Here is a 23,275-nt window from a genome sequence, read left to right as displayed (position 1 = left end):
GACCCTCCCCCAAGAAGAATCTGTGTCGATCACATATTTATTTAATGCTATTTATCGTCAAAAATTGTCATTTATTATTTGTTTTTGGGAACACTTGGTTGCACACGTCAAAAGATTAATCAATCGCGCGCATTTTTTTACCGACAACTTCCAGTTCTGTTAACAGAATTAACTACGCGGGAATCACCGGTATTTCCCGGTAGCCGTAGATCGTGTTATCTTTTTATCTCACCGTTGATTTTTTTTTTAATGTGAATTTCTTTTCTAGAGCAGCCTAATAAGGCTTCTTGTGATCAATATTTTTTTTTTTACGTTTGATCAATATTTTATTTTAATCAAAGTAAAAAAACAGCATAGCAAACTCTTTTTATCAATATTTTTATGAAATTGTCTCTCTAATTTCAGAATGAACAAAAAAAAAACATTAAAAAAACAAGCATATGGATGGTTATAATACCTGTTGTATTGAGTGGTTTTCATAAGACTCATTTTAGCTTTGTTATTTTTGCTTTTTAGATTTTTTTTTTCTTTCCTATATATCCTTTTCTTTTTATGGATTTGATTTAGACCTCTCTCATTTTCTAACATAAATCAGGTATCTTTTATATATAATTATATATGCTAATCATTGAGCTTTGTGAAACTCAAATATCGGCAAATTCTACTTAAGAGTTTTAACATTATTGTATGTCCAAATCAGAGATCGAACTCACTACTTAGTGACATTTATAGACAATTCATTGGAGAGAGATTACAAAGAAACAAATTTAACGAGAATCATTTTATCATATTCATTAGTTAGTTGTTCAACAATCGCTGTATTACAAAAAAAATTGATTCATTATAGAACTTTGATATGGACCACAAAAGCAATTGTCATATCCTAAGAGTCCCAAAAAAACTGCAAATAAACATAACAAATACAAAAACAATCTCTCATACCTCTAACCATCTAAAATATTATACTATACTCATAGGGTAAATTCATAGTGACAAATAAATGAAGAGCCGACTCAATTGAAAACTATCTCTAAAATCAACAATTACTTTCTATTTAAAAAGATATTAACGAACACTATCTTGAAATAATTGTTAGGTCAAAACAACGATATCAAAAGGCGTCCAACTCTTTCAAACTTTAGCCAAAATTTAAACATTTTTATTTAAACGGTCTTCCTTATCACGAATTAATTAACCCGAATTAATCGAGTACCCTTTAAACGCTCTAGGTTTTTTCCATTTTTTTCTTTCAACTTAGAGACGACTTAGTTAAAATAGTAATAAATATATCAACCCTGATACCTCAATGCTCAAAGATTTTTCAAAAGATACACATCACAAACAACATATATTGTCTCTTCTTCTTTTACTATCTCTTTTTAAAAGTGTGTTTACAAAAAAATTGAACTTTGATCCTTTCCTTCACAAATTGACTATAAAACAATATTGACAACTGAATTACAATTATTAATTGCGGTCTTTTACTCTTTTATGCAGTGAAAAAACAATATATTGTTTTGTAAAGCAAAAAAACAAAATAGGTTGATAAGTTGATGAACATAAGCAAATAAGTAGCAATCAACTTGTCTATGTCCTATTTGCGCTTCTCGACTTCGGTTTTATACAAGCAGCTAGCACCGCAGGTACTTTATCTTCCTATTTATTTCGGTATATTGTTTATTTTTATGAATAGAGAAATTCTTAGATATTTTTTTGGTGGAATAGAGAAATTCTAAGATGGCCAAAGTCACTCACCATCAAATGCATTATTTTTACAAAAGTCACATCAAATGCATTAATACTTACTACTTCTTTCTTTTTTGATGTTTACCTTTTATGAAAAAATCTTATTCCAATTTGGTACACTATACCACATGTGTGCCTTGTTGAAAAACTTGATTCTTATTTATCAAAAAAAAAAAAAAAACTTGATTCTTCTCCCAAAATTGTGGTGTAATGTAAACTTGTACAGTACATAAATAAAAAAAAAGTGGCTTTTCCAGCATCCGAAAGCCACCTTTCCTCTTTGTTCACTTGGGACAAATAGCTGACATGATACCTTCCCTCATTCATCATCTTTAAAAATTCAGCAGTGGTACCCCAATTTTGGCTCTTGCTAGTGTCTCAATGATAACAGTTTCGGTTCCACCGTTACATTTTATTTGGCCAGAATTTTACTTATCTTGCAAGCGAATATTAGATTACCCGGATCAACTTTCTCTAGGAACTAGAGAATTAATATCAAGTGCACATTTGGATCGACTTTAACAAAATTACTATAACGCAATTTCGTCAAACTCACGCTCAATCCAAATATATATATATATATATATATATATATATATAATGTTAAAAGTCTCACATCAGTTGCGAGATGGCCTGACTGTGTGTTTATAAGTGATGACAATTTTCACCTTACAAACCCGTTTTGTAGAATTGAGTTAAGCCCAATAATCAATTCTAAGATGGTATCAGAGTCTCTCCACGATCCGCGGGCCACCCACCGTTTATATCCACGCACCATACCCAATGGTGCTGAACGTGAGATGAGAGGATGCGTTGCGAGATGACCTGAATGTGTAATCTTGATTCACTTGGAAGAAGCCTATTCATGAATGTAATACATTTCATTGGATCTTGATTGTTAACTACTATTTGATGAGATAACTAATTGCATCAAGGATTGAAAAAGTAAACATGTACATTGATCCATTACCTATATATACATCCCAATCTGATACAAAACATTGGAATATACTTTCCCTTTCACCCTCTCCATCTCTTATAAATATTCTAGCAAATGTGTACAATATGCATATACATATAGAGTTTCTTCACAATGTGCTCATATATATAATGTTCTATACAAAAAATGAAAATTATGAAGTATAAGATTAGAGGAATGTAACTTGCAGCTACCAAATACACTTCTATATTGCACATGTCATACCTTTATTAAGGAATAGCATAATCATGCATGTTCTAGATTTCAAGAATTTGTTCTTCTGTGAATATTCTAAATATAAAATCACGAAAACGCCTTGAGTATTGTCTAGGATCAACGGCTGATATTGAGGTAGGATCATATTGAATAGATTTGTAAGCATGCTCAAGCTTCTTGCTGATATCATAGTCTTGAAGTATGTCTATGATACCAAAAGTAAGTTGAACACTATAGAACTCTTCAATTGGTTCTCCGACTAATTGTGTTTCGATATCGCCTCTTCTCACTGTCCTTTCTGCTTTTGCTGGAATATTTATACCTAATATTGTACTGCAGATATCCAAATAGACAAATACTATATTGAGATTTGAGCTATATATTTGTCTTTTGCTAGATTCGTAAACTTTTGTACATCTAATCATTATGCATGTTTTCGTGTTTTCAACGAATTGCTGAAAAACACAACAATTAATGTTACATAAACATGCATAACAAATCATGAATGTGCTGTAATATCAATATCAACACGTTGACTACTTGACTTGTTCATCACCGATTGAGATTACTTACTATACTTTCTAAACTAAAAGACGACGACTTGAATATTAATTTTCAAGGACAACATATATTACGACATAGACCTAGAACAAGAGGTCTTACCTAGAAGGATCGGAAGGATTTTGTTCTGTGTCTTCCGTTGAAGTGTGTAGAGTTCCTTCGTTCTCTGAATCACCTAAGGTTGAAAGTAGAAAATTCTTACTAAGTTTCCAAAATACGGACACGCACACATACACACACACATACACACATACACACATTATTAATTACTACACGTAGGATAAGAAAGTTACCGGAAGGAGTCGGAGGTGCTATAGGAAGAATATCCCCATCTGGAGATATATTTTTGAAATGAATGCCAAGTAGCAAACTATAGTCCATAATTCCCTCTTGTTCTAAAAGCTCACAATCCATATCAACTTGTCTGCAGAACAAATATATGCTTCACTTGCTTAGTATAATTTCTCATGTGATACAAAAAAAAATTGCAAAACATGTTTGGATTTGCATTTGCATTTGCTTAACTTGTTCAATTATTTAACTTATCTAAATTAAGATGTTGCATTTTAAAGGAAAAAGTGCATAACTATAAATTGATGTATAAAAAACATGTGTTACCTGCTAAACTCTTGAAACCAAGATTTCTGAAGTAGAAATATAAAATTAAGGTCAAGATCTTTAAGAATAGTTGTTTCACTAATCTCTGTCTCAAGTTTATCTGACGTGCGACCAAGCGAAGAACCCTTCAAATCATAGCGTCTATGTGTGATATGCCCAGAAGAAAAGAGGTTTCCCATTATGATAAATCTAACCTGAAAAGCCAAACATATTATGAAACTTATTATACCAAAATCACAAGTTTGTGAAAGTTAAGGGGCCAAAGTCGCAAGTTTGTGAAACTTAGGGGGTAAAAAGTACAATTTAGCCTAATTAAAACATAATGCAGGCCATAATATTTTGTTAGGTCCATTTAACTTTACACAATGCAGGCCATAATATATGTAACATTAATGATATGAAATGTACCTTCCTTTGGATAGGTCCATTTAACTTTACACAATGCAGGCCATAATATTTTGTTAATAGAGTATTTTGATTCTCTTTAAAATGATTGTAATAAGCTGGAAGCATTTTTATGAGGACCTGCAATAGAAATAAAAAACTAAATTAGGAAAATAAATGTGAAAATTTAAATGTGATAAAGTAAGTTTTGAACCTCACTTTTACTTCAGCTTTCTTCATTGTCTTAATCATGTAACGGTCGTCATTGGTCAAGTAAAAGAAGCTTCCACTTTTTCCAGGCGAGGAAAGTTCGCGAAGAGCTTCACTTCCACATATGGATAGCATGTAATCAGCTGGATCCACATTGAATAGCTTCCTAAGAGTCCTGAGGACAGAGTGTGATGTGTATAAATAAAGGAAAATGCGACACAGAAAATGCTTATTCATGACTTATCATATCAAATAAGCACCTTAAAATGATGTAATTCATAAGTTAACTTTGTAACATGCACAAAGAAACTAAAGATAAAGTATTAGTGGGGCTGACCTAAAAACTACCGGGCAATAGTCCTTCCATTTAAAGTCACATGATGGATGTGGTGGAGTATATTTAGATCCTTCAGGTGGAAATCTTGTCCACACTTTCTCCTTTGGATCAAAAGCTGATGGCTTAAGATCAAGTGATGCTGTGGGAGCAGGTCTTGCAACTGAGTGCCTATAAAGTCCAACAAATTGTAAAGTCATCATTACTGCAATAGTGTTAAATCAGTGCAATTATTGCAATAGTGTTCTCATTTGGAGGATAAGTAACGGAAACGGATTATACGCAGTTACCGCACTAATGCAGTAATTGTAGACCGTCCGATCAGAAACGAACGGTTAAGATCACTTTTTAATGGCCGAGATTGGCTACTGCGTGAAACTGCGTGTGGCAGTTACAACAGACAATCTCGGTCCGATAAGTAACATAACTAAAACAATTAATTATCATCTCTTAAGGCAACCACACTTCTAATTAAAGACATTCTGGTGTCTGACACTGACACATATGATCACACAAAACAACATAACAAGAAGTATTAAAAACTAGATTTTCTAACAGCTTGGAAGATTACCTAATTCCCAGCTGCAAATTAAGCATAAGCTCAAAATTTTTGTGCCCTTTGCATATAGTCTCACCCTGCCTCTTAGCTTTCTTAGGTGCTTTCAAAGGTTGAAGTTGATTCAAAGCATCATTAGCATCATCAATACGTGAACCAATCGATTCCTCATCAAATTCACTCCCTAAAGGAGGAGTTCTATTACCACCAGTACTAGCATCACCATCACCTCCTCCACCACCATGGCATCCTCCTCCATGACTACTCCCACCACCATCCCACAAATTCATTCTATCAGTTGGCTTATCCGCTCCAATACTCACCCTTCCGTCGACCGACATTCTCCTAGGTCTAACACTCTCCCCTCCTTTAGTAGACCTCCATACAGCAAGTTTCTTTTGTGATGGCAAAACCAAAACTTTCTCACCAGGAGAAACTGAATAGCCATTCAATTCATTATACAATTCTAGAGGATCCCAATAATTCCATCTCTCATCAGATGGATCCATTGGATAAAGTGTTCCATCTTCATCTTTGTTCATACCATCTTTATTAAAAGTCCCAATATAACAACTTCCATCTTGCCATCTATATGTTCCATCACCTTTTGGTAAACCATCTTCCCAAAACCCTTCAAAACTATTCCCATTAGGCCAAAAAAATGACCCTTTACCCCAAATTACACCATTCTTCCATTCACCAATATAATGACTCATATCTCTCCATTCATACCTCCCTTTTCCATCTTGCAGCCCTCTCCTCCAATCACCTTCATACCAATCACCATTCACATAACTCTTATATCCATGACCATGTTTCAAATTCAGCACCCAATTTCCCTTATATGTCTCTCCATTACAACCTGTATATGTTCCTACACCATCCATGAAACCACTCTTGAATTGACCTTCATATGTTGCACCTGAAGGCCAACTGAATCTTCCTTTTCCCTTTGTTTTTCCTTTGAACCATTCTCCGACATACATACACCCGTCTGTCCATAGATATTTTCCTTCCCCATGTGGAAAATTCTCCGCCCATTGTCCGGTATAGTAGTCTCCATTGGGAAGAACCTTCTCTTCATTATATATTTCAAATGTTTCGTTTCCATGATCTTCGTTATCGCTAATGCTGTTGTTTTCTTCATCATCTGTGCCTGATATCGATAATGTTCCAATTCCAAATATACTATTAGCGCGCTTCTTAGCTACTGCGTGCGTTCTTCTCACTGTGGCTTCCCATGCCTTGAAAACACCTCCATCTTTACCAATCATTGTGTGTTTTTTTCTTTCCAATGTTTTTCAATTATTTTGAATACACTTCTCCATTAAAATTTGTTCAAGAGAAATCATCATGGATATATTATATATACCTCAATTGAAGAAATGAAAAAAGAAAAAAACTTATTAAACCAACAATGTTATGTAATTAATTACTATGCAAGCAGAGAGAATGCACCAAAAGTTTCAAAACCAGATTTGATGTTGTGGTAATGTTTTTTTTTTGTTATCTCATGTTTCCATAAAGTTCGGAGACATGTTGATGTTAGGAGATGCACAATGTTCGTCAAATGTGTCAAAATTTTGACAGCTGTTAATTGTAAACTAAGTATGAGGACTTTCCTTAATTTTGTGTATACCATTAACCATGTTAGTTGGTTATAATAATTCATGAAGGTGTGTGTAATTTTGTGATAATTGTTGAAATTAAATTAACCTTGAAAATTTCATGACCCCTATGGGAAGAGAGGGCTATGGTTCATCTCCTATAACCTCTAAGAACCATGAAAAATGGAGCTAAGTGATGAAATCAAGGTCCTTGAAATCAATTGTATATATGCTATTCTTGGACTATTTAACAAAATTTCTATTTTCAAGTTTGTTTAATGTGTGTAATCACCATCAAACCATTGGTAGTTATTAATTTATATAGTTTGGTTCTGATATATTTTTTTCTTCTTTCTTTTATGTATCATTACATCGAGTAGACTCAAAAGATACGCTAGTAGCGTCCACGTAATGGCCGACGCTAATATTTTTGAAGCTACAAAGCAATTTTGTTGTAGTGTGTAGGTGTCGGGACTCGGGAGATAATTCTTGTGCGGATATTCTTGCAAAGTAGTTGGACTCTAGTTGTGACGAAGCTCTTACCATGATTCCTAAACCTTTACTTAGTTTGTCTACAATGTTGTTAGTTGTTGCTTTAGGAGTGTCGGTTTTTAGGATACACGATTTATTTCATACTTTCGTTTTTTCTCATGTAACCAAAAAAATATTACGGGTAGGTGCAATTTTAGCACATCTTGAGATCTAAACTATGATTAGTATAAATCTTTTATGCTCAATAAATCTACTTGCTTATATAAAAAATCAAATAAAACAAATTAATTATAACAAGTGTGAGCGGAAGATCCAACCATCTGTGTCAACTGCCGAAACTTTTGTGCATGAATGTAATTATGAAATTAATCCTTAAAGCATAAAGATATATTTTTTTTATGACAAACCTTAAAGCATATAGATAGATACATTAATATCAAACAATAATGTTGTACACTTGCAAAAGTGCAAAGTAAAAGCTACAAAGCAATAAACACATTGTAGCTAGGTTGGTCACACTCGCAATATATAAATCATATCTTGTTAAGAGCAGCAAGAATTAAAACAGTGACAGAAGTGATTCCTGGAATGAAAAATTCATTTGGAATTGCTTGAGGCATCACTCTCTGCTTGACAAACAGAGCAGTAACAGGAACACCAAAGATGTATAAGAGTGCTTCTTTTGCTCCTACACCAGTGAATCTTGATTCCTTAATCATCTCTTTCATAATCTCTTGAAATTCTGCTTTTGTCAACGGCTTCTCTTTTCCATCATGATGTTCCTACAATATGCCATTAAAAAAAATCAACCATAAATTAATTATGAACACATGATCTTGTTTGTTACATAAGAGCAATTAATATAGCCAAGTTTTCAAAAAATGGCATGTAAACTCGAGATTGTAGTCGCGACTTGAATGTTATCTATGTCTATGCGAGCGATGTGATCATAACCACAATTTATGAAATAAATATATGTGCACATACTTTGTATGCCCTCTCAAGGTCATCGGGCTTCGGGAGTTTAAACTGCGTGTATCCAAGCTTTCGATTAAGTTCCCTGCCATAGAAGAATGATAAAAATTTGTAAATGAGAAAAGTTTCCTAGCTGATAAAATAATAAAAAATCAATGCAATCTATTTATGCTAAATAATTAGTTAAGTAAGATTTTAGTATGAAAAGCGAAAAGTACGTACTCGACTATCTCGCATACTCCTCGGTAGAATTTCGTGAAGTCATTCGAGTTATTTTTTATATTTTTTTCATAGAATTCATCTATAATTGGACCAAGTTCTTTGGCCTTCTTTTCATCAGTTCCTGCATTAAATTTTCATAAAAAGGAAACAATTTAAAAGAAACAAAAGATGAACATACTATTAGTATAATCTTAATCACAATCATAACTTAATCATAACATTCAAAAAAAAATTGAGAGAATTAAATATTGAACCTGGTGTTAATTTCTTCAGAGATTGACCCATCTTTTTGTTTTGTTAATTAATTAAGTTTGACTTAAAAGAGAGGCAGATAAATGGCAGCCGAGAAATGAAAATTAGAGGAACTTTATAGTAAAGAATAAAAGCTGAATAAAACTTGTTTCATTGGGTAGAGAACATTTGCATATCTTAGGTAACAAGCAAATATATTACAAAAGAAATGAATCTTAATTATTCATTTCAATATATTGTTCTTGACTTCTTGCTCTCATCACCAATTACTTCTTGATAAAGATTGTGAGAGGGTGGTGTGAGTGACAATTTCTTTATTCAGCATAGGTTTAGTTTGACAAACCTACCATGGACAATTCAACACACACATATATTACTAAATCAAGAAACTCAAAGATTTTGTAGAATTTCTTTTGTTTTTCACTACTACTATCTAACAAGTAGCATTTCAAAATATTAACTAACTGTCCCTAAAAAGAACTACAATTTTCTATCATGCTCTTGAGGACATGGCCAGAAATGGATTAGATCTGGTCGCCTTTTTGATGCAGTCATGACGTGTGTGGCCGTCTGAACTTGATCGAAAGGTTTAAAGAATGTATATTTTATTTTTGTTTAATAATTATAAATATACTCTTCTTAAATTATAAGGACCGGCTGATCTTGATCAAAAGGTCTAAAGAATGTATATTTTATTTTTTATTTAATAATTATAAATTTATTGCGCTTAAATTAGGACTACAGTGACTTTATGATTGATAGATCGGATTGCCTACCATCAAAAGTTTGACGCATTCACGTGGTGGGCACATTCGTGATCATTAGATCAAGATTGGATGATTTAGATATTAAGTTTGGTATTTTTTTAAGTAATTAATGCTAACATGTGCTCTTAAGCAACTAAATATGCGACTTCAATTTTAAAAGTCAATTTTTTTTTTTCAATGCAAAATATTGGACGGTGTCCAATTAATTTTAATTGGCCACCGGAGTGGCTGTGAAATAGCATCAATCGATCACACTTATCCTAGATCCTATAAATTGAAATATAATTTTTTTATTTTTCAATGACTCACTCACTCATTCGCTATTTCATTCAAAAGATTTTCATGGAGTGAGGGGAACAAAAAAGATTAAATTTTTATAAGATTCGTTAGTTAAAGTGTAAACTGAACATTTAAGTAGCGAACTGAGTTCGTACTTTAAATAGTGAAGTGAATTTTTTTAGAATATTTTTATGGGCGGCATGACGCTGACGGACGTAAATGTCTGGATTGAGATAAAAAATGAATTTTTTTTTTGAAGAAGCTAAATCAGCCCACCCAAATTGGCGCCAGAGAGAATCGAACCTCAGACCTCAAGATGAGTACACTCCCAGGTCCCAAGTCAATACCAATGCACCAACCCAAGTGGATTTTGATAAAAAATGAAAATTGTCGTATGTTTTGATCTGCAAAATATAATAACTGGACAGAACGGTACAGGACAATACAAGAAAGAACAACACAGGACAAACGTTTAAGGTTTTGAAGAAACTTTAAGAAACTTTGTGTTATACGATATTTTGTGGACAAAAGGTTATTTTGGTATTTTAGACAACTTGTGCAGAGGACAAAAAGTTGTCCCGTGGTTCAGTGGGGGACAAAAATTTCAGTTTTTTTCATGTCCATTAGCCCCCAGTTTGTCCAGTACCAGGAACAATTTTAAAATCAAACATAGTACAACTGAAGTTTTCTTGTCCAGTCCTTTAGTTTTTAGCAAAATCAAACACCCGGGTTTTACTTTGTGAAAATATTTTCTATTTTCATTTTTTAAAATATATGCTCATTTTAACTTGTTAATAAAAAAAACGTGAGATTCATGAACTGAACAATTGTGTTCGGAAGAAGAAGAAAGACTATGCATTTGTGAAAATATTAAAAATAATATTTTAACATTTGAAGAATTTTTTTTTGTTTACAATGAGCTGGGAATTGAACCAATGACCTATAACGTACTACTTAAATCTCTCACCGCTAGATCAAAACCTAATGGCTTGGGTTGGGTTGAAGAAACTTTGGTAATATGGTTTTTATAAAAAATGAAAAATCATTACTTAAGAAAAAAGAGCCATTGTATTTATTTAATTAGATCCACAATTTTGTACAGGAATCTAATAAACTTCAGAACATTCAATGTGGTTCTGACATGCATGAGCTTTTGTGCCAATCAGATCCACAAAATCACGATTCATTTTGAGCTTAGATTGAATTCGTTACCTCTAATCTTTGCTTGCATGGGTTCACATGATTTTCATTTATCTTCGTTTTATTGGATTGTTCTAGTGAAACCATTTCTGGTTTTGACTTGAGTAGTTTTGGATACACTTTCTCTTAAAATTTAATATGTTTTGCCGCGTGTTTTGTTTGGCAAAATTGTTCAGATTTGGAAATTAAGTTTGACATGACCGTAAAATAGAAAACATTTTTGGATGTTTGCAAGTCGCACATACTCAAGATTTTTTTCATGTTATCCCTATCGATGAATTATGCTAACAAATATCATCAGTAGAGTATTGTGCTATCTTAATATAATTTCATGATTTCTTTATTTTCTACTGATGAAATTTATCATACGATGTGTCTGGATAATTTTGAAAAACACATAATACATTATTGAGAACTTTCGACCTTTATTTAATAGGTTGAACTTACACTAAAATTTAAAATTGGTACAAGTTACAAAATCCACAGTAATGGTCTCTCCTCACTACATGCATGATTCAGATGGTTGAAAATTGGGGCTGAATATTATAAGACTGACTATTATTAAAAGCAATGTAATTTGTGTGTTTAGCGCAGCTGTTATGCGGCAGAAGAAAGAAACATCTTGTGATTTTGTTTGACAAAGCTTAACAGAGCTGGAAACTAACGTAAGTTGATTGTTTAATTGAGATGAGTATGACGTGTTATGTTTAATCAGATTCAAGACTTGTGATTTTGTGACAGAGCTTCAGAACATTAATAATATGTGTTATGTTTTTAGTGGCAAACAAGATAAATATACTATTTTAATGGGTTTTTTTTGTTTTTTTATAATACTCCAGATTTGGGACCAGTTTTCAATTCATGAACACGTATTAATTTTATTTTGGTTTGTTGTACATGTATTCTATTTTAAAAGAAAGTCTAAAAGAAATTTTTGAAAACAACTTGTTATTTTAAAGGAAAAATATATTTTTTGAAACAGACTGCTAAAACATTGACTTCTATAGATGATTTTTGTGATTTTTTATTGTATAAATTTCAGCTTTTTTAAGTATTTCTTTAATCTCTTTAACTTATTTTCCTTTTTTATAATCCCTTTAATTGATTTTGATCTCTAATAATTTTAGGAGTTGACACCAGGTGTCAAATTTTAATTTGACACTAAATCTTAACCGTTTATTTTTTTTAATCAAAGACTAGTAATAGTTTCCTATATTATCTGGTGTGTGTCTATTTATGAGATTCCTTATTTTTAGATTGCATAAAAATTTTATTTGTTGTTATTCAATCTCCCCCAACATTACCTTTGCGTTTTCATTCCCATGGTGTCTGAATTGAGTTTACAAATCACATATAGGTTATAAATCATCGAAAGCAAGTGCATATATGAATCATCAATCATGGTATATATGAGTATAAAAATTCAATTTATGGTTTTAGTATAGAAAACCCTTTTAATTAAATTGAGTTTGTAGTCGGTTATTTATCCGCAGAGTTTGCAATTGACATTGATTTTGGCAGTTAACCAAAGGGGAATGAAAACACAAGGAGCATAGTAACGATGGCGATGACAACAATTTTTTTTTTTAGAACAACAAATCAATTTTTTTTAGAACAATAAATCAATTTATTTTTTTTACTAAATAAATCAAATTTTTATGCAACCTAAAAATAAAGAATCTCCTAAATAGACACACACCAGATAATATAGGAAACTATTATTAGCCTTTGATTAAAAAAAATATACGGTTAAGATTTGGTGTCAAATTAAAATTTGACACCTGGTGTCAACGGATCCTAACTCTAATTTTAGAGGTGTGAAATTGAATTTCACATATGGAATGTTGTTAGTATTTTTTTCTGGTAACAATCGAATGTGCTTACTATACTCGGAGCATCTCCAATGATGATATCATACATTACTAACAAGTGTCTCTTTTATATTTATGCAACTCATACATATTTTGCTTCAATGGTGATACTACTTTTTGAGTATCATACATTAATAACGAGTGATCCCTTCTATATTTTTTTAGTTTGTCTAAATAAAAATAAAATTTTATTTAATTTAATAAATACGTAGATAAATAAATTAATAATTAAATATAATGAGAAATACATGACAATAAATAAAAAATGGTGAAAAATGCATAAATATGACGGGAAATATATAATGAAAAATATAATAATTAATTTTGATTATTCTCCTGTCCGAAACGCTCACAAATGTGTTCCACAAGATCTGCTTGGAGTTGTCGGTGATTTGATAGAAAACAAATAAAATATGATTTGAGAACAAAACAAATAAAAATTGTATAATATATAAAAATATGAAATATCATCAAATTAATGTTAGTAAAAAAAGAGAGAAAAAAAGAAGAAAAAAAAAGAAAGATCAAGAGGCATTGAATTTCAAACGGTAATGTTTTGACATATATGGAAGCTATTAAATTGGATTTATATACCCAAAAAAAAAATAACATTAAATTGATGATACCGGTACCTTATTTAAGATAGCGGTATCATCAATTTTGATACCTCCGTGCCACGTCATGGAACTCCAATGATGAAAAAAATAAGGTATCGTCTCATTAACCTATGAAACTCTGTTAGATACTCTTATTGAAGATGCTCTTAGGTACCGTTTGGCCTAACTTTTTTATGGTCTAAAAGCTACTTTAAAATAAAGTTTAAAATAAGTGCTTTATAAATAAAGTTAAAGTTGTTTGGTGATTTCATTTTTAAAAAACTTAAAATAAATTATAATTTAAAATTTGTTTGTTAAAATATTTTATGAAATTTATAATAATATTAAAAATTATTATAAACAAATAAAATAATTAAAAAATATAATTAACAAATATTAACATTTTGTGTGCAATAATTTAAAAATATAATAAACAAATATTTTAACGAATAGTATTTTATAAAATCTACCGTTTAATTATAAGTATATATTATTTAGATCATTTATGTGGCTTTAAGAGAATCTTGTTTTCTATGAATCTTGTTTTTAAGAGAATTAGTTTTGCCATTTAACCGTTTGCGCCTTTTATTCATAATTTCATATGTAATTATCCTATATTTATTAATGAAAATATTATCCTATATTTATTAATGAAAATTCATTTGATACGTTATTGATATTCATAAAAATAAAAAATATTCAATAAAAATGCATAAGTTCTTAATTTTAGATGTCTCAATAACATATAAAATAATTTTAAATTTGTGTAAATTTTATATGAATAAGCTAACAATATAAATTTTAAATTCATTAAATATTTTATAAAATTTATATTTGTTAGAATGTTATTTTTTTATAATGTTAAAATGTTAATATGTGGCCATAACATTATCGGTCTAATTTTATCCATAATATATATATATATATATATTGAAATGAATAATTTTGTAGTTTGAAGAAGAAAAATACTACTATGCATGGTACTACATTTTATTTGATTATTTTAAATAATAGTAGTATATATGTGACTGTGAAAATTAATAAATTGTTCATTTTTCAAAATAATAATATTATAATAATATGAGTAAAAAAAAATTATAATAATAGTGCACATGACTTGTGAAAATTAATAAATTGTGCATTTTTCAAAATAATAATATTATAATAATATGAGTAAAATAATTATTATAATAATAGTGCACATGACTTGTGATCAAGAAAAGTAAAAATAATGGTGCACTGTCTGTGCACATATGAGTGCCGTGAATATCACAAATATATGATTTGCATTTGCTTTTGGTGGGATTCGAAGAGGTGAACCACCGAAAAGCTAATTTTACTCAGAAAAAGTTAAAAATATTAGCTTTGCCAATTGATGTATTTTACACATGAAAATAAGCAACTTTTTTTTATCAAGTACTTTTAAAAAAAATTGTTTGGCCTGACTTCTCCTTTTTTGGAGTAAAAAGTCTAAAATAAGCTGGGCCAAACTGTACCTTAGTATAATACATCCTAACTTTAAACTAAAATATTTGACTAAAGTGGTTAATGAGCTCTCTTTAGGATAAATTGTTCAGAAAAATTCGAATTCGATTACTATTGAGAACAATTTTTTGGCAGAATTTATTTATCTCGCGACTGAACTGTCACAGGATGTATTTTTTAACCAACCTCTAAACGATAAATATATTTATAGATAAGTTAATTAATTTATATCAGAGTTTTACTAGGATTTGTAGTTCTATATAACTCGAGAGGTTAATCTCTACAGTCGCGCGCAGAGAATATCCCGTTCATAACAAAAAAAACATGCAATACAAATATTAAAAAAAAAAAATTGACGAGGTAAATAGTAAATATTTTAGTCTCTTAACCATTATTCATGATTTAATCCATGTGCGTATGAAAAAATATTTATTAGAAGTGAAAACTCATTTTAATCGTTCACAATTTTATAGATCTCAATTTCCAAAGACTAAAGGCCCGTCTGAATTAGCTTATTCAAACAGCTTATACAATATAAATTAGATTTTATGCTATTTTATAAGTTTACACTAGCGAAGTGAAAATTGTATTTCTATTAACTATTTTATCGTAAATTACCTTGACAAACTTATAATAATACATAAAAATTTGCATAACATATTTGCATAAGCTCAAAAATAAGCTAATCTAAATGTGCCATAAGTAATTCTATTATAAAAATTTTAAAACTAATTTAAGTTTTTTTTTTTAAATACTAAATTGGACCGTAAGAATAAAAAAAATAGTTTTTTCAGTCAAAAAATAATGAATTATCTTATATTCAACTAAATTTTCAAATAAATTCTTGTCCATGGAGAATCAATGGTGAGTGATTTCATTCAACGTTCCGCTTCTAAATGCAACTGTTCCGCATCTCAAATTCTATTCACCTCACCACCTTTCTGTAATTTCACTCACTTTCACAAACATCATTACTCAACACAAATTAATTTGTTCTTATCTTATAATTATTGTCTTTTTCACAATATAGAAATACATATTATTACTATTTATTATTTACTAGCATAATTTTTTGCAGAACAAACATCAACATCAAAATCAAAATAAATAGCGGTATTTGTTGCAAACATTGCTGTGTTTTTTTGTAACAATAATCATCATGGCCACCAACGACAACAAAACTAAAGAAAAAGAGAACGAATTTTTCTTGGACGCTAATGAAGATGAAACTGATATCGAAGCTGTTAACTACGACAGTGACAATGATAATGATGATGAAGATTATGATCGCAATGAATCAGAACAACCTGAATCTTTCACTTCTCATCAATGGCCTCAAAGTTACAAGTATGTATTGGTTATCTTAATCCTTGATTATAGTTTTCTTAATCACATTTTTTTTTGGTTACATTTTCATGTTATATATTGTTTAGGTTTTTTTTTTTTTTTTTTAATTATGATAATGTTTTTGATTTGATGATGATAGTGAGGCTATTGATCCTTTGACAATTGCTGCTGCACCAAATCTTGGATCAATATTCAAAGCACCAAGTGTTATTTATTCAAGCTTTGTAAATCTTGGATCAAAGAGTAACTTAGACTTACATGATGGAAAGACCCCTTTTTTATCTAATGCTCAAATTCCAGAAGGGGTTCCTAGACAATCAACATGGTGGGAGAAAGCTTCCATTCAAATGCATTTTCCTGAAGAATTGCCTATTGGTTATGGATGTACCTTCACTCAAACTATTTTTAATGGTATGTTCTTTCATTTTGCATGTTCACCTATGAAGCACCGATACCTATGAAGCACGGACATAGACAGACATGTTGAAACCGATAGTAATTGGTGTCTGACACCAGGACATCTAATTTGAGGAGTGTCTGTGCTTCATAGACTGATTCAGACACTGACACTAATACATAGACACCAATAATGATTTGAGAAAATAACATAATTCAATGTAATGTAATCATGTGTGTTGGTATCGTGTTGGTGTTGGACACCAGACACGCCTTCTATTAGAAGTGTCAGTGGTACATAGGCTTCTAAAGTGTGGTCAATGTGGCTGCAATTGTGATTGTGATGTTGTTGCCGAGACGTCTAAAAACTTTATATTACGACCACAATTGCAGTTGTTGACCGCAATTTAGAAATATGGTTTCAATATCCTTGAACATTTATCCTAAATTACAGTTGCGGCTATGCCGTGAACCTTGATATTGTGACAAAATTCTAGAAAATGTGGCCGATGGCCGCAATTGTAATTGTGATGTTGTTGCGAAGACTTCTAAAAGCTTTATTTTGCGGCCACAATTGTAGCTACCGGCAACAAGAAGTGTTATTTGTTATTTGGTATATGAATTATAAAGCCTGCTTCCTTTATTTATATTTTATAAGTGGTTATTTTATGAAGCAATATTGTACCTGGTTAGGGATTAATGTGATGGCTGGAGTTGGGCTTCTATCTACACCTGATACTATAAAGCAAGCTGGGTGGGCGAGTATGCTGGTGATGGTTATTTTTGCAGTTATATGTTGTTATACAGCAGAGCTTATGAGACATTGCTTTCAAAACAGAGAAGGCATTGTTAGCTACCCAGATATAGGAGAAGCTGCATTTGGAAAATATGGCCGAGTTATCATATCAGTAAGAATGTTTTTGCTTTTGATTAATATTCAAACAGAACCTGCTTATTTTTTGCATAATCTTTCTTAGTAAGATTTTGATCATTAGTTGTTTTTAACCGCATATGTACTAATCTAAACACATACTAAGCATGTGTTTGTTTTGTTGGTAAGCAATAGGCCAACATGTGTTCCATTTGAAGCTACAGTTTGTAGCTTGTGCATTTCCACGGTGAAATGCAATCAGACTTTCAGTAGCAGTGACCAAAGCAAACTCCCAAACATATGCTAAGTTTCTTTCTTCGTTGTTGGAATTCAAGTGTGAATTATTAGTCTCACTGGCTAGAAATGGACTAAATGAATTATATATAAGCGATTTGTATATGTAATGCCTTAAAACTTTGAGAGAAGATGCAGTGTCTGAGTATCTAGGTAGTCCTGGTCATTAGCTTATTATTGCTCTCAGTGCTCCTTGGACATCCAACACTTGAAATTAAATTTAAAATTGCTGCGCGGTTCCTGTTTCTTGGCAAAATGAAGTTTAATTGGCCTTTTTTTCTTTCCTCGGGTTTTTTATGCCTCATTGTCTCTTCATTCAGCTTCCTTCCTTATAGTTCTAGGTGATAACTTTATGGATTTCCATTCTTTATGACTCATGCTTGATGTTCCTTATAATTCTTCAACATGTTCCTGAATGGTGTAGGCTTCTCCATATCTTTGATCATTTTATTTTATATCTTGAGGCCATGAAATAACATATTATGATACGATTATTCTCTATTTTATACTTTTTCAATCAAATTCCCTATACCAGCAGTGTTAAAGAATGGTGACATAACATGTATTTCCTATTTTATAGTTTGATGGTTTTAATAATCTGTGAACTGACATTTTATTTTTAATTTTTATCTTGTGGCAGATCATTTTGTACACTGAATTATATGTAAGTGCTTCTGTGCCGTACATCCATTTCTTTTACCTTTATTACTCTAAGCCATCGGTTTGATATATCAATTTTTATGAATGCAGTCATATTGTGTGGAATATATCATCATGGAAGGCGATAACCTTTCTGGTCTGTTTCCTGGAACATCCTTGAATTGGGGAAGTTTAAATTTGGATGACAAGCACTTATTTTCAATTTTGACTGCACTGATTATTCTCCCTACCGTTTGGTTAAAGGATCTTCGTATAATCTCCTATCTCTCAGGTTCTCTAAACTCAAACGATTTTGCCGATCCAAAAATTTTAAGTTGTGGAGACAATACTCATAATATCTATTAAAATATCAATCCTTATTTTCAACCTCTTTTCAGTATGTACTTACTGAGATAACTTGTGATGATTCTGCAGCTGGAGGGGTTATTGCGACAACTTTGATTGGTATGTGTGTGTTTGTTGTTGGGACAAGAAATGATGTTGGATTCCATCAAACTGGTCCATTTGTGAAATGGAGCGGCATTCCATTTGCTTTTGGTATCTATGGATTTTGCTTTGCAGGACATTCGGTTTTTCCCAATATTTATCAATCTATGGCTAACAAAAAAGAATTTTCCAAGGCAATGATCATATGGTATGCTACATAACTTTCTTTGTCTAACAACCAAGGTTTTTTTTAAAAAAAGGTTTGTGATCGTGATCTAGATTGCCCCATTGTGGCATCAAGGTCTATGTGACTGTTAGTGAGACCGCATTAGACCATGATTCTATGGAATATTAAAGATCTTGACACGTCGGTTACTGAGACTACAATTTAAAACCTTGATAGCAACACATACTTGTTTTTTTCAGTGTTCTTTTCACTTACCTCATACATTTTTTTCTTGTACAGTTTTATTTTGCCCATGTTGTTATACGGAAGCGTCGGAATCGCAGGGTTTCTCATGTTTGGTGAAGGGACTTTATCTCAGATAACATTGAATCTACCACGAGATGCATTTGCTACCAAATTCTCCATGTGGACTATAGTAAGAAATTTTTTGGCTCTCTTTGCATTATTTTCGTATAGTTTTGTTTTCTTTCTTTCAAGGTACATTCGCATTGTTTCTAATTATAGTCTGTTTTCTCTTTCAGGCAATTCTCCCGCTAACGAAATATCCTTTTCTGTCGTAATAATTCTGCTTAATAAAGTTAAACTAGGTTTGATCATATTGCGAAGATATTATGAAATTTCAATTTTTCTTTTTTCCTTAATTATGAACAAATATGCTTTGATGATGAACCCGCTCGCAAGAAGTGTAGAGGAATTGTTGCCTAATCACATTGCAAGAACTAATTGGTGTTTCATTCTTATTAGAACAGCACTGGTTATATCTACAGTTGTTGCTGCTTTTCTGATTCCATTTTTCGGTAAGTCTCAATCTTTGTCTCAGTGTAATACAATACATTTCTATCTCTTCACATCACACACTCAAGATAGGTATATGAACTGGTTGTTTATATAAGAACGATTCTAACAAACAATGACGAGCTAGACTACTTCCTCTTATGATGATAATCTTTAACAGCCGCAGCGGATCTTCTTAGAGGCGGGAGTAGGACATATCCTCCGCATTTTAAAAATATATACATGTTTTAATATCAATACTATTGTTGCCACTAATATTACAATACCTACCGTGGTAGAGTGGTTAAACACGACTTTAATGCCAAGATTCAAACAAGGTACCTGCTAAACAAGAGCACCAAACTATGGCATCATCATCAAACAGTTAATGTAGAACACTTTTATAAGAAATTGTATAAAAAAATCAACACTGGTATTATGTGTCAGATGGATAACATAGTTGTGGCATCTTTTATTATAATTTCAGGGCTAGTGATGGCTTTAATCGGTTCTCTCCTCAGTGTACTTGTGGTAAGCATACATTTCTGTTAAATATTAATTGCAGTTGATATCTAACAATGTGTAAGGAACTTGCACATACTGTTCTCTTTCAAAGGAATGAGATTTGAAGCAAAAATACTATCTATATACATGTATAAACACTAAACATCTACAATTATCTCTTAATCTGTTTCTTCTCTCGGAACATCATCTTGATTCTTTTTCACATGTATACCTTTGCAATGTCTGCGTCAACTTCATGTGGACTAGATTGGCCATTTTCTTCAGCTAATATTAAGGATTGCTATATTTTTCAGGCAGTGGTATTGCCATCTTTATGTTTTCTGAAAATTGTGGGGAAAAAGGCAACAAGTACACAGGTATATATCAGTGCTGCTTATCTTGTTAATTTTATGTTTTTCCAAGTGCAATAATCTTAATTGTGAAAATTATCAGGGTAGTAAATTCTAATAACCAGCTTTGATTATGAAAATAACAGTTGAATAGTACATTTTAGTACTGAGCCATAATTACAAGTAATTAATTATTCATGATAGCTGACAGTAACATAGCTATGAGTCTGACAACATATATTTATGCTATATTAAGCTCCCCTGTGACAATCAACTTTCTTCTCTTTTTTTTTTGTGGGGTACTTGCTGTCACATTAAGTAGTTACAAGTTGCAACTTGCAAGAGGAAAGTGGATTTGGATTTTATGCAATCACACAATACTATCATGGTTTTGAGATGCCTCTTAAAGGCAAATGCAAACAAGTGTGCTCAAAATACTAGTTAAGTTGCTTTGGTAAAGTTAAAACACGATTCTACCAAACATCTTTTGAATGCCGGTTTTGTAGGATTAAGTTAGGCCTAACTCCCAATTCTGAGATGGTATCAGAGCCTCCTCCACGATTCGCTGGGCCGCCTGCTATAAGGTTTCTGATAGGGCCATTCACCATTTATATCCGCGCACCAAGCCCAATAGTGTTGGGCATTAGGGGGTGTGCTAAGAAGTCCCACATCGGTTGCGAGATGGGCAGAACATATGTTTATAAGTGAGGACAATCCTCACCTTAGAAGCCAATTTTGTAGAGTTGAGTTAGGCTTAACTCCCAATCCTAAGAGTAACTACTTGTTTTGCTTGCCGCAGAGTATCGGGATCTGGGAAAACCGTACGAACACACTTGTTTATTCTTTATTTCCATTTTTGTTTAAAATTAATTTCAAGGCCTAGACTTCAATTTCTCAGACTCCATTATAAGGAATTGGTTTCACAACAATTACATAGTTGACTATTAGATCAAGATTGGACGGTTCATGTTCTAATTTTATATTTTGGCCGAAGTTGAAATATGAACGGTTCAATCTTGATCCAATAGTTCAGATAGATTAAGATTGAAAGGTTCATGTTTCAACTGTATATGTGAACCGTTCGATATTGATTCAATAGTTCCGATTCCGTGAATCGGTCAAAAGCATATACTTATAACTAGTTTAGGGAATACAAATCCATATTTTCACTCATAAACTTAATTTCCTACTTTTTCTAATCGCATATATGATGTGCAGGTTACTCTGAGTGTGGTAATTGCTGCATGGGGAATAGTATGTGCTTCACTTGGAACATATTCATCACTATTAAAGATTGTGCAGGTGCAGATGAGTGACTGACACCTTTTTATCAGCATTTAAGTGGTCAATTATGTCTGTAGCCATTGGTATATGCATGCATGTCCCATTGAGTTATGCACATATGGTGAATGGAATGATTACAAAGATTGTTTATTGACTGCACTCATTGAAAATAGAGTCAGTTTAGATTGCTGTTTGAGAGCAATGTTTTTGAGCATTGTCTCATACTAGTACAGCTGTGTGAGGTGACTCATTAGATTCTTTTTTCTTCTTCTTTGCTAAAATTCAGAATGAACTTAATTTTCTTATTAAGAATGGATATTAAGTTTGAAGGATTAATCTATAGGGTATTGTATTATACAAGGCTTAATTGCAGCTTTGGTCTTTCTAGTTTCATCCGCTCATAGAATTGGTCTCTCAGTTTTATAATCTCATAGTTTTGGTCCCTCTCTTATATTTGGACTCAAAAATTGTGATGTAATATTTTTAAATCATGTGGCATACTCCCTCCGTCCCAAAATATAAGCAAAACTGAGTCAACAAAAGTGAATGTATTTGGTCCAAATTTTGAACCAAATACATCAAGTTTGTTTGACTCACTTTTGCTTATATTTTGGGACGGAGGGAGTACAATATGATGATAGATAGTCAACACTCATGAAATTAAACACTTTTTTTTAAGGGAAATTAAACACTCATGAAATTACACAAAAATGCCGTAAAACTTATACTATTAGTGTGTTTGGGCATTGGTTAAGAAAATAAATATGAAAATATTATTTTGAAAGTAGTGTAATCAACTTTTCAAAAGCTTAAAATTTTTGTTTTCCAATGC

At 31.7% G+C, this 23,275-nt stretch overlaps 3 protein-coding genes across 4 annotated transcripts; 1 reads left to right on the top strand and 2 right to left on the bottom strand.

Moving 5' to 3' along the window:
* Positions 1 to 2,644: 2,644 nt before the first annotated feature.
* Positions 2,645 to 6,878, bottom strand: LOC123893180 (phosphatidylinositol 4-phosphate 5-kinase 5-like). The gene is made up of 8 exons (XM_045943108.1): positions 5,620 to 6,878; positions 5,052 to 5,219; positions 4,724 to 4,889; positions 4,529 to 4,645; positions 4,121 to 4,314; positions 3,796 to 3,926; positions 3,605 to 3,677; positions 2,645 to 3,274 (listed from the first exon to the last, which is right to left on the bottom strand). Exons 1-8 carry the CDS (start codon positions 6,876 to 6,878, stop codon positions 2,983 to 2,985), a joined length of 2,400 nt encoding a protein of 799 aa, XP_045799064.1. The 3' UTR covers positions 2,645 to 2,982.
* Positions 6,879 to 8,057: 1,179 nt separating this feature from the next.
* On the bottom strand, positions 8,058 to 9,632 carry LOC123893181. Its single transcript, XM_045943109.1, has 4 exons — positions 9,155 to 9,632; positions 8,901 to 9,021; positions 8,691 to 8,763; positions 8,058 to 8,485 (listed from the first exon to the last, which is right to left on the bottom strand). The coding sequence occupies exons 1-4, from the start codon at positions 9,183 to 9,185 to the stop codon at positions 8,237 to 8,239; spliced, it is 474 nt and encodes a 157-aa protein (XP_045799065.1). The 5' UTR covers positions 9,186 to 9,632; the 3' UTR covers positions 8,058 to 8,236.
* Positions 9,633 to 16,207: 6,575 nt separating this feature from the next.
* LOC123893179 (amino acid transporter AVT1A-like) lies at positions 16,208 to 22,815 on the top strand. 2 transcript variants are annotated; one of them, XM_045943107.1, is made up of 13 exons: positions 16,208 to 16,293; positions 16,429 to 16,697; positions 16,837 to 17,108; positions 17,787 to 18,001; positions 18,899 to 18,922; positions 19,009 to 19,189; positions 19,333 to 19,552; positions 19,811 to 19,946; positions 20,053 to 20,072; positions 20,183 to 20,328; positions 20,793 to 20,836; positions 21,124 to 21,186; positions 22,378 to 22,815. In XM_045943107.1, the coding sequence occupies exons 2-13, from the start codon at positions 16,510 to 16,512 to the stop codon at positions 22,477 to 22,479; spliced, it is 1,611 nt and encodes a 536-aa protein (XP_045799063.1). In that variant the 5' UTR covers positions 16,208 to 16,293; positions 16,429 to 16,509; the 3' UTR covers positions 22,480 to 22,815. The 2 variants fall into 2 exon arrangements, with proteins under 2 accessions (XP_045799063.1, XP_045799061.1); XM_045943105.1 differs by lacking the exon at positions 16,208 to 16,293 and having other exon boundaries at positions 16,323 to 16,697.
* The last annotated feature ends 460 nt before the right edge of the window (positions 22,816 to 23,275 follow it).

This window comes from Trifolium pratense, linkage group LG6 (assembly GCF_020283565.1).
Source record: "Trifolium pratense cultivar HEN17-A07 linkage group LG6, ARS_RC_1.1, whole genome shotgun sequence".
Lineage (NCBI taxonomy): Eukaryota > Viridiplantae > Streptophyta > Magnoliopsida > Fabales > Fabaceae > Trifolium > Trifolium pratense.
This window is presented reverse-complemented; position numbering and strand designations above follow the sequence as displayed.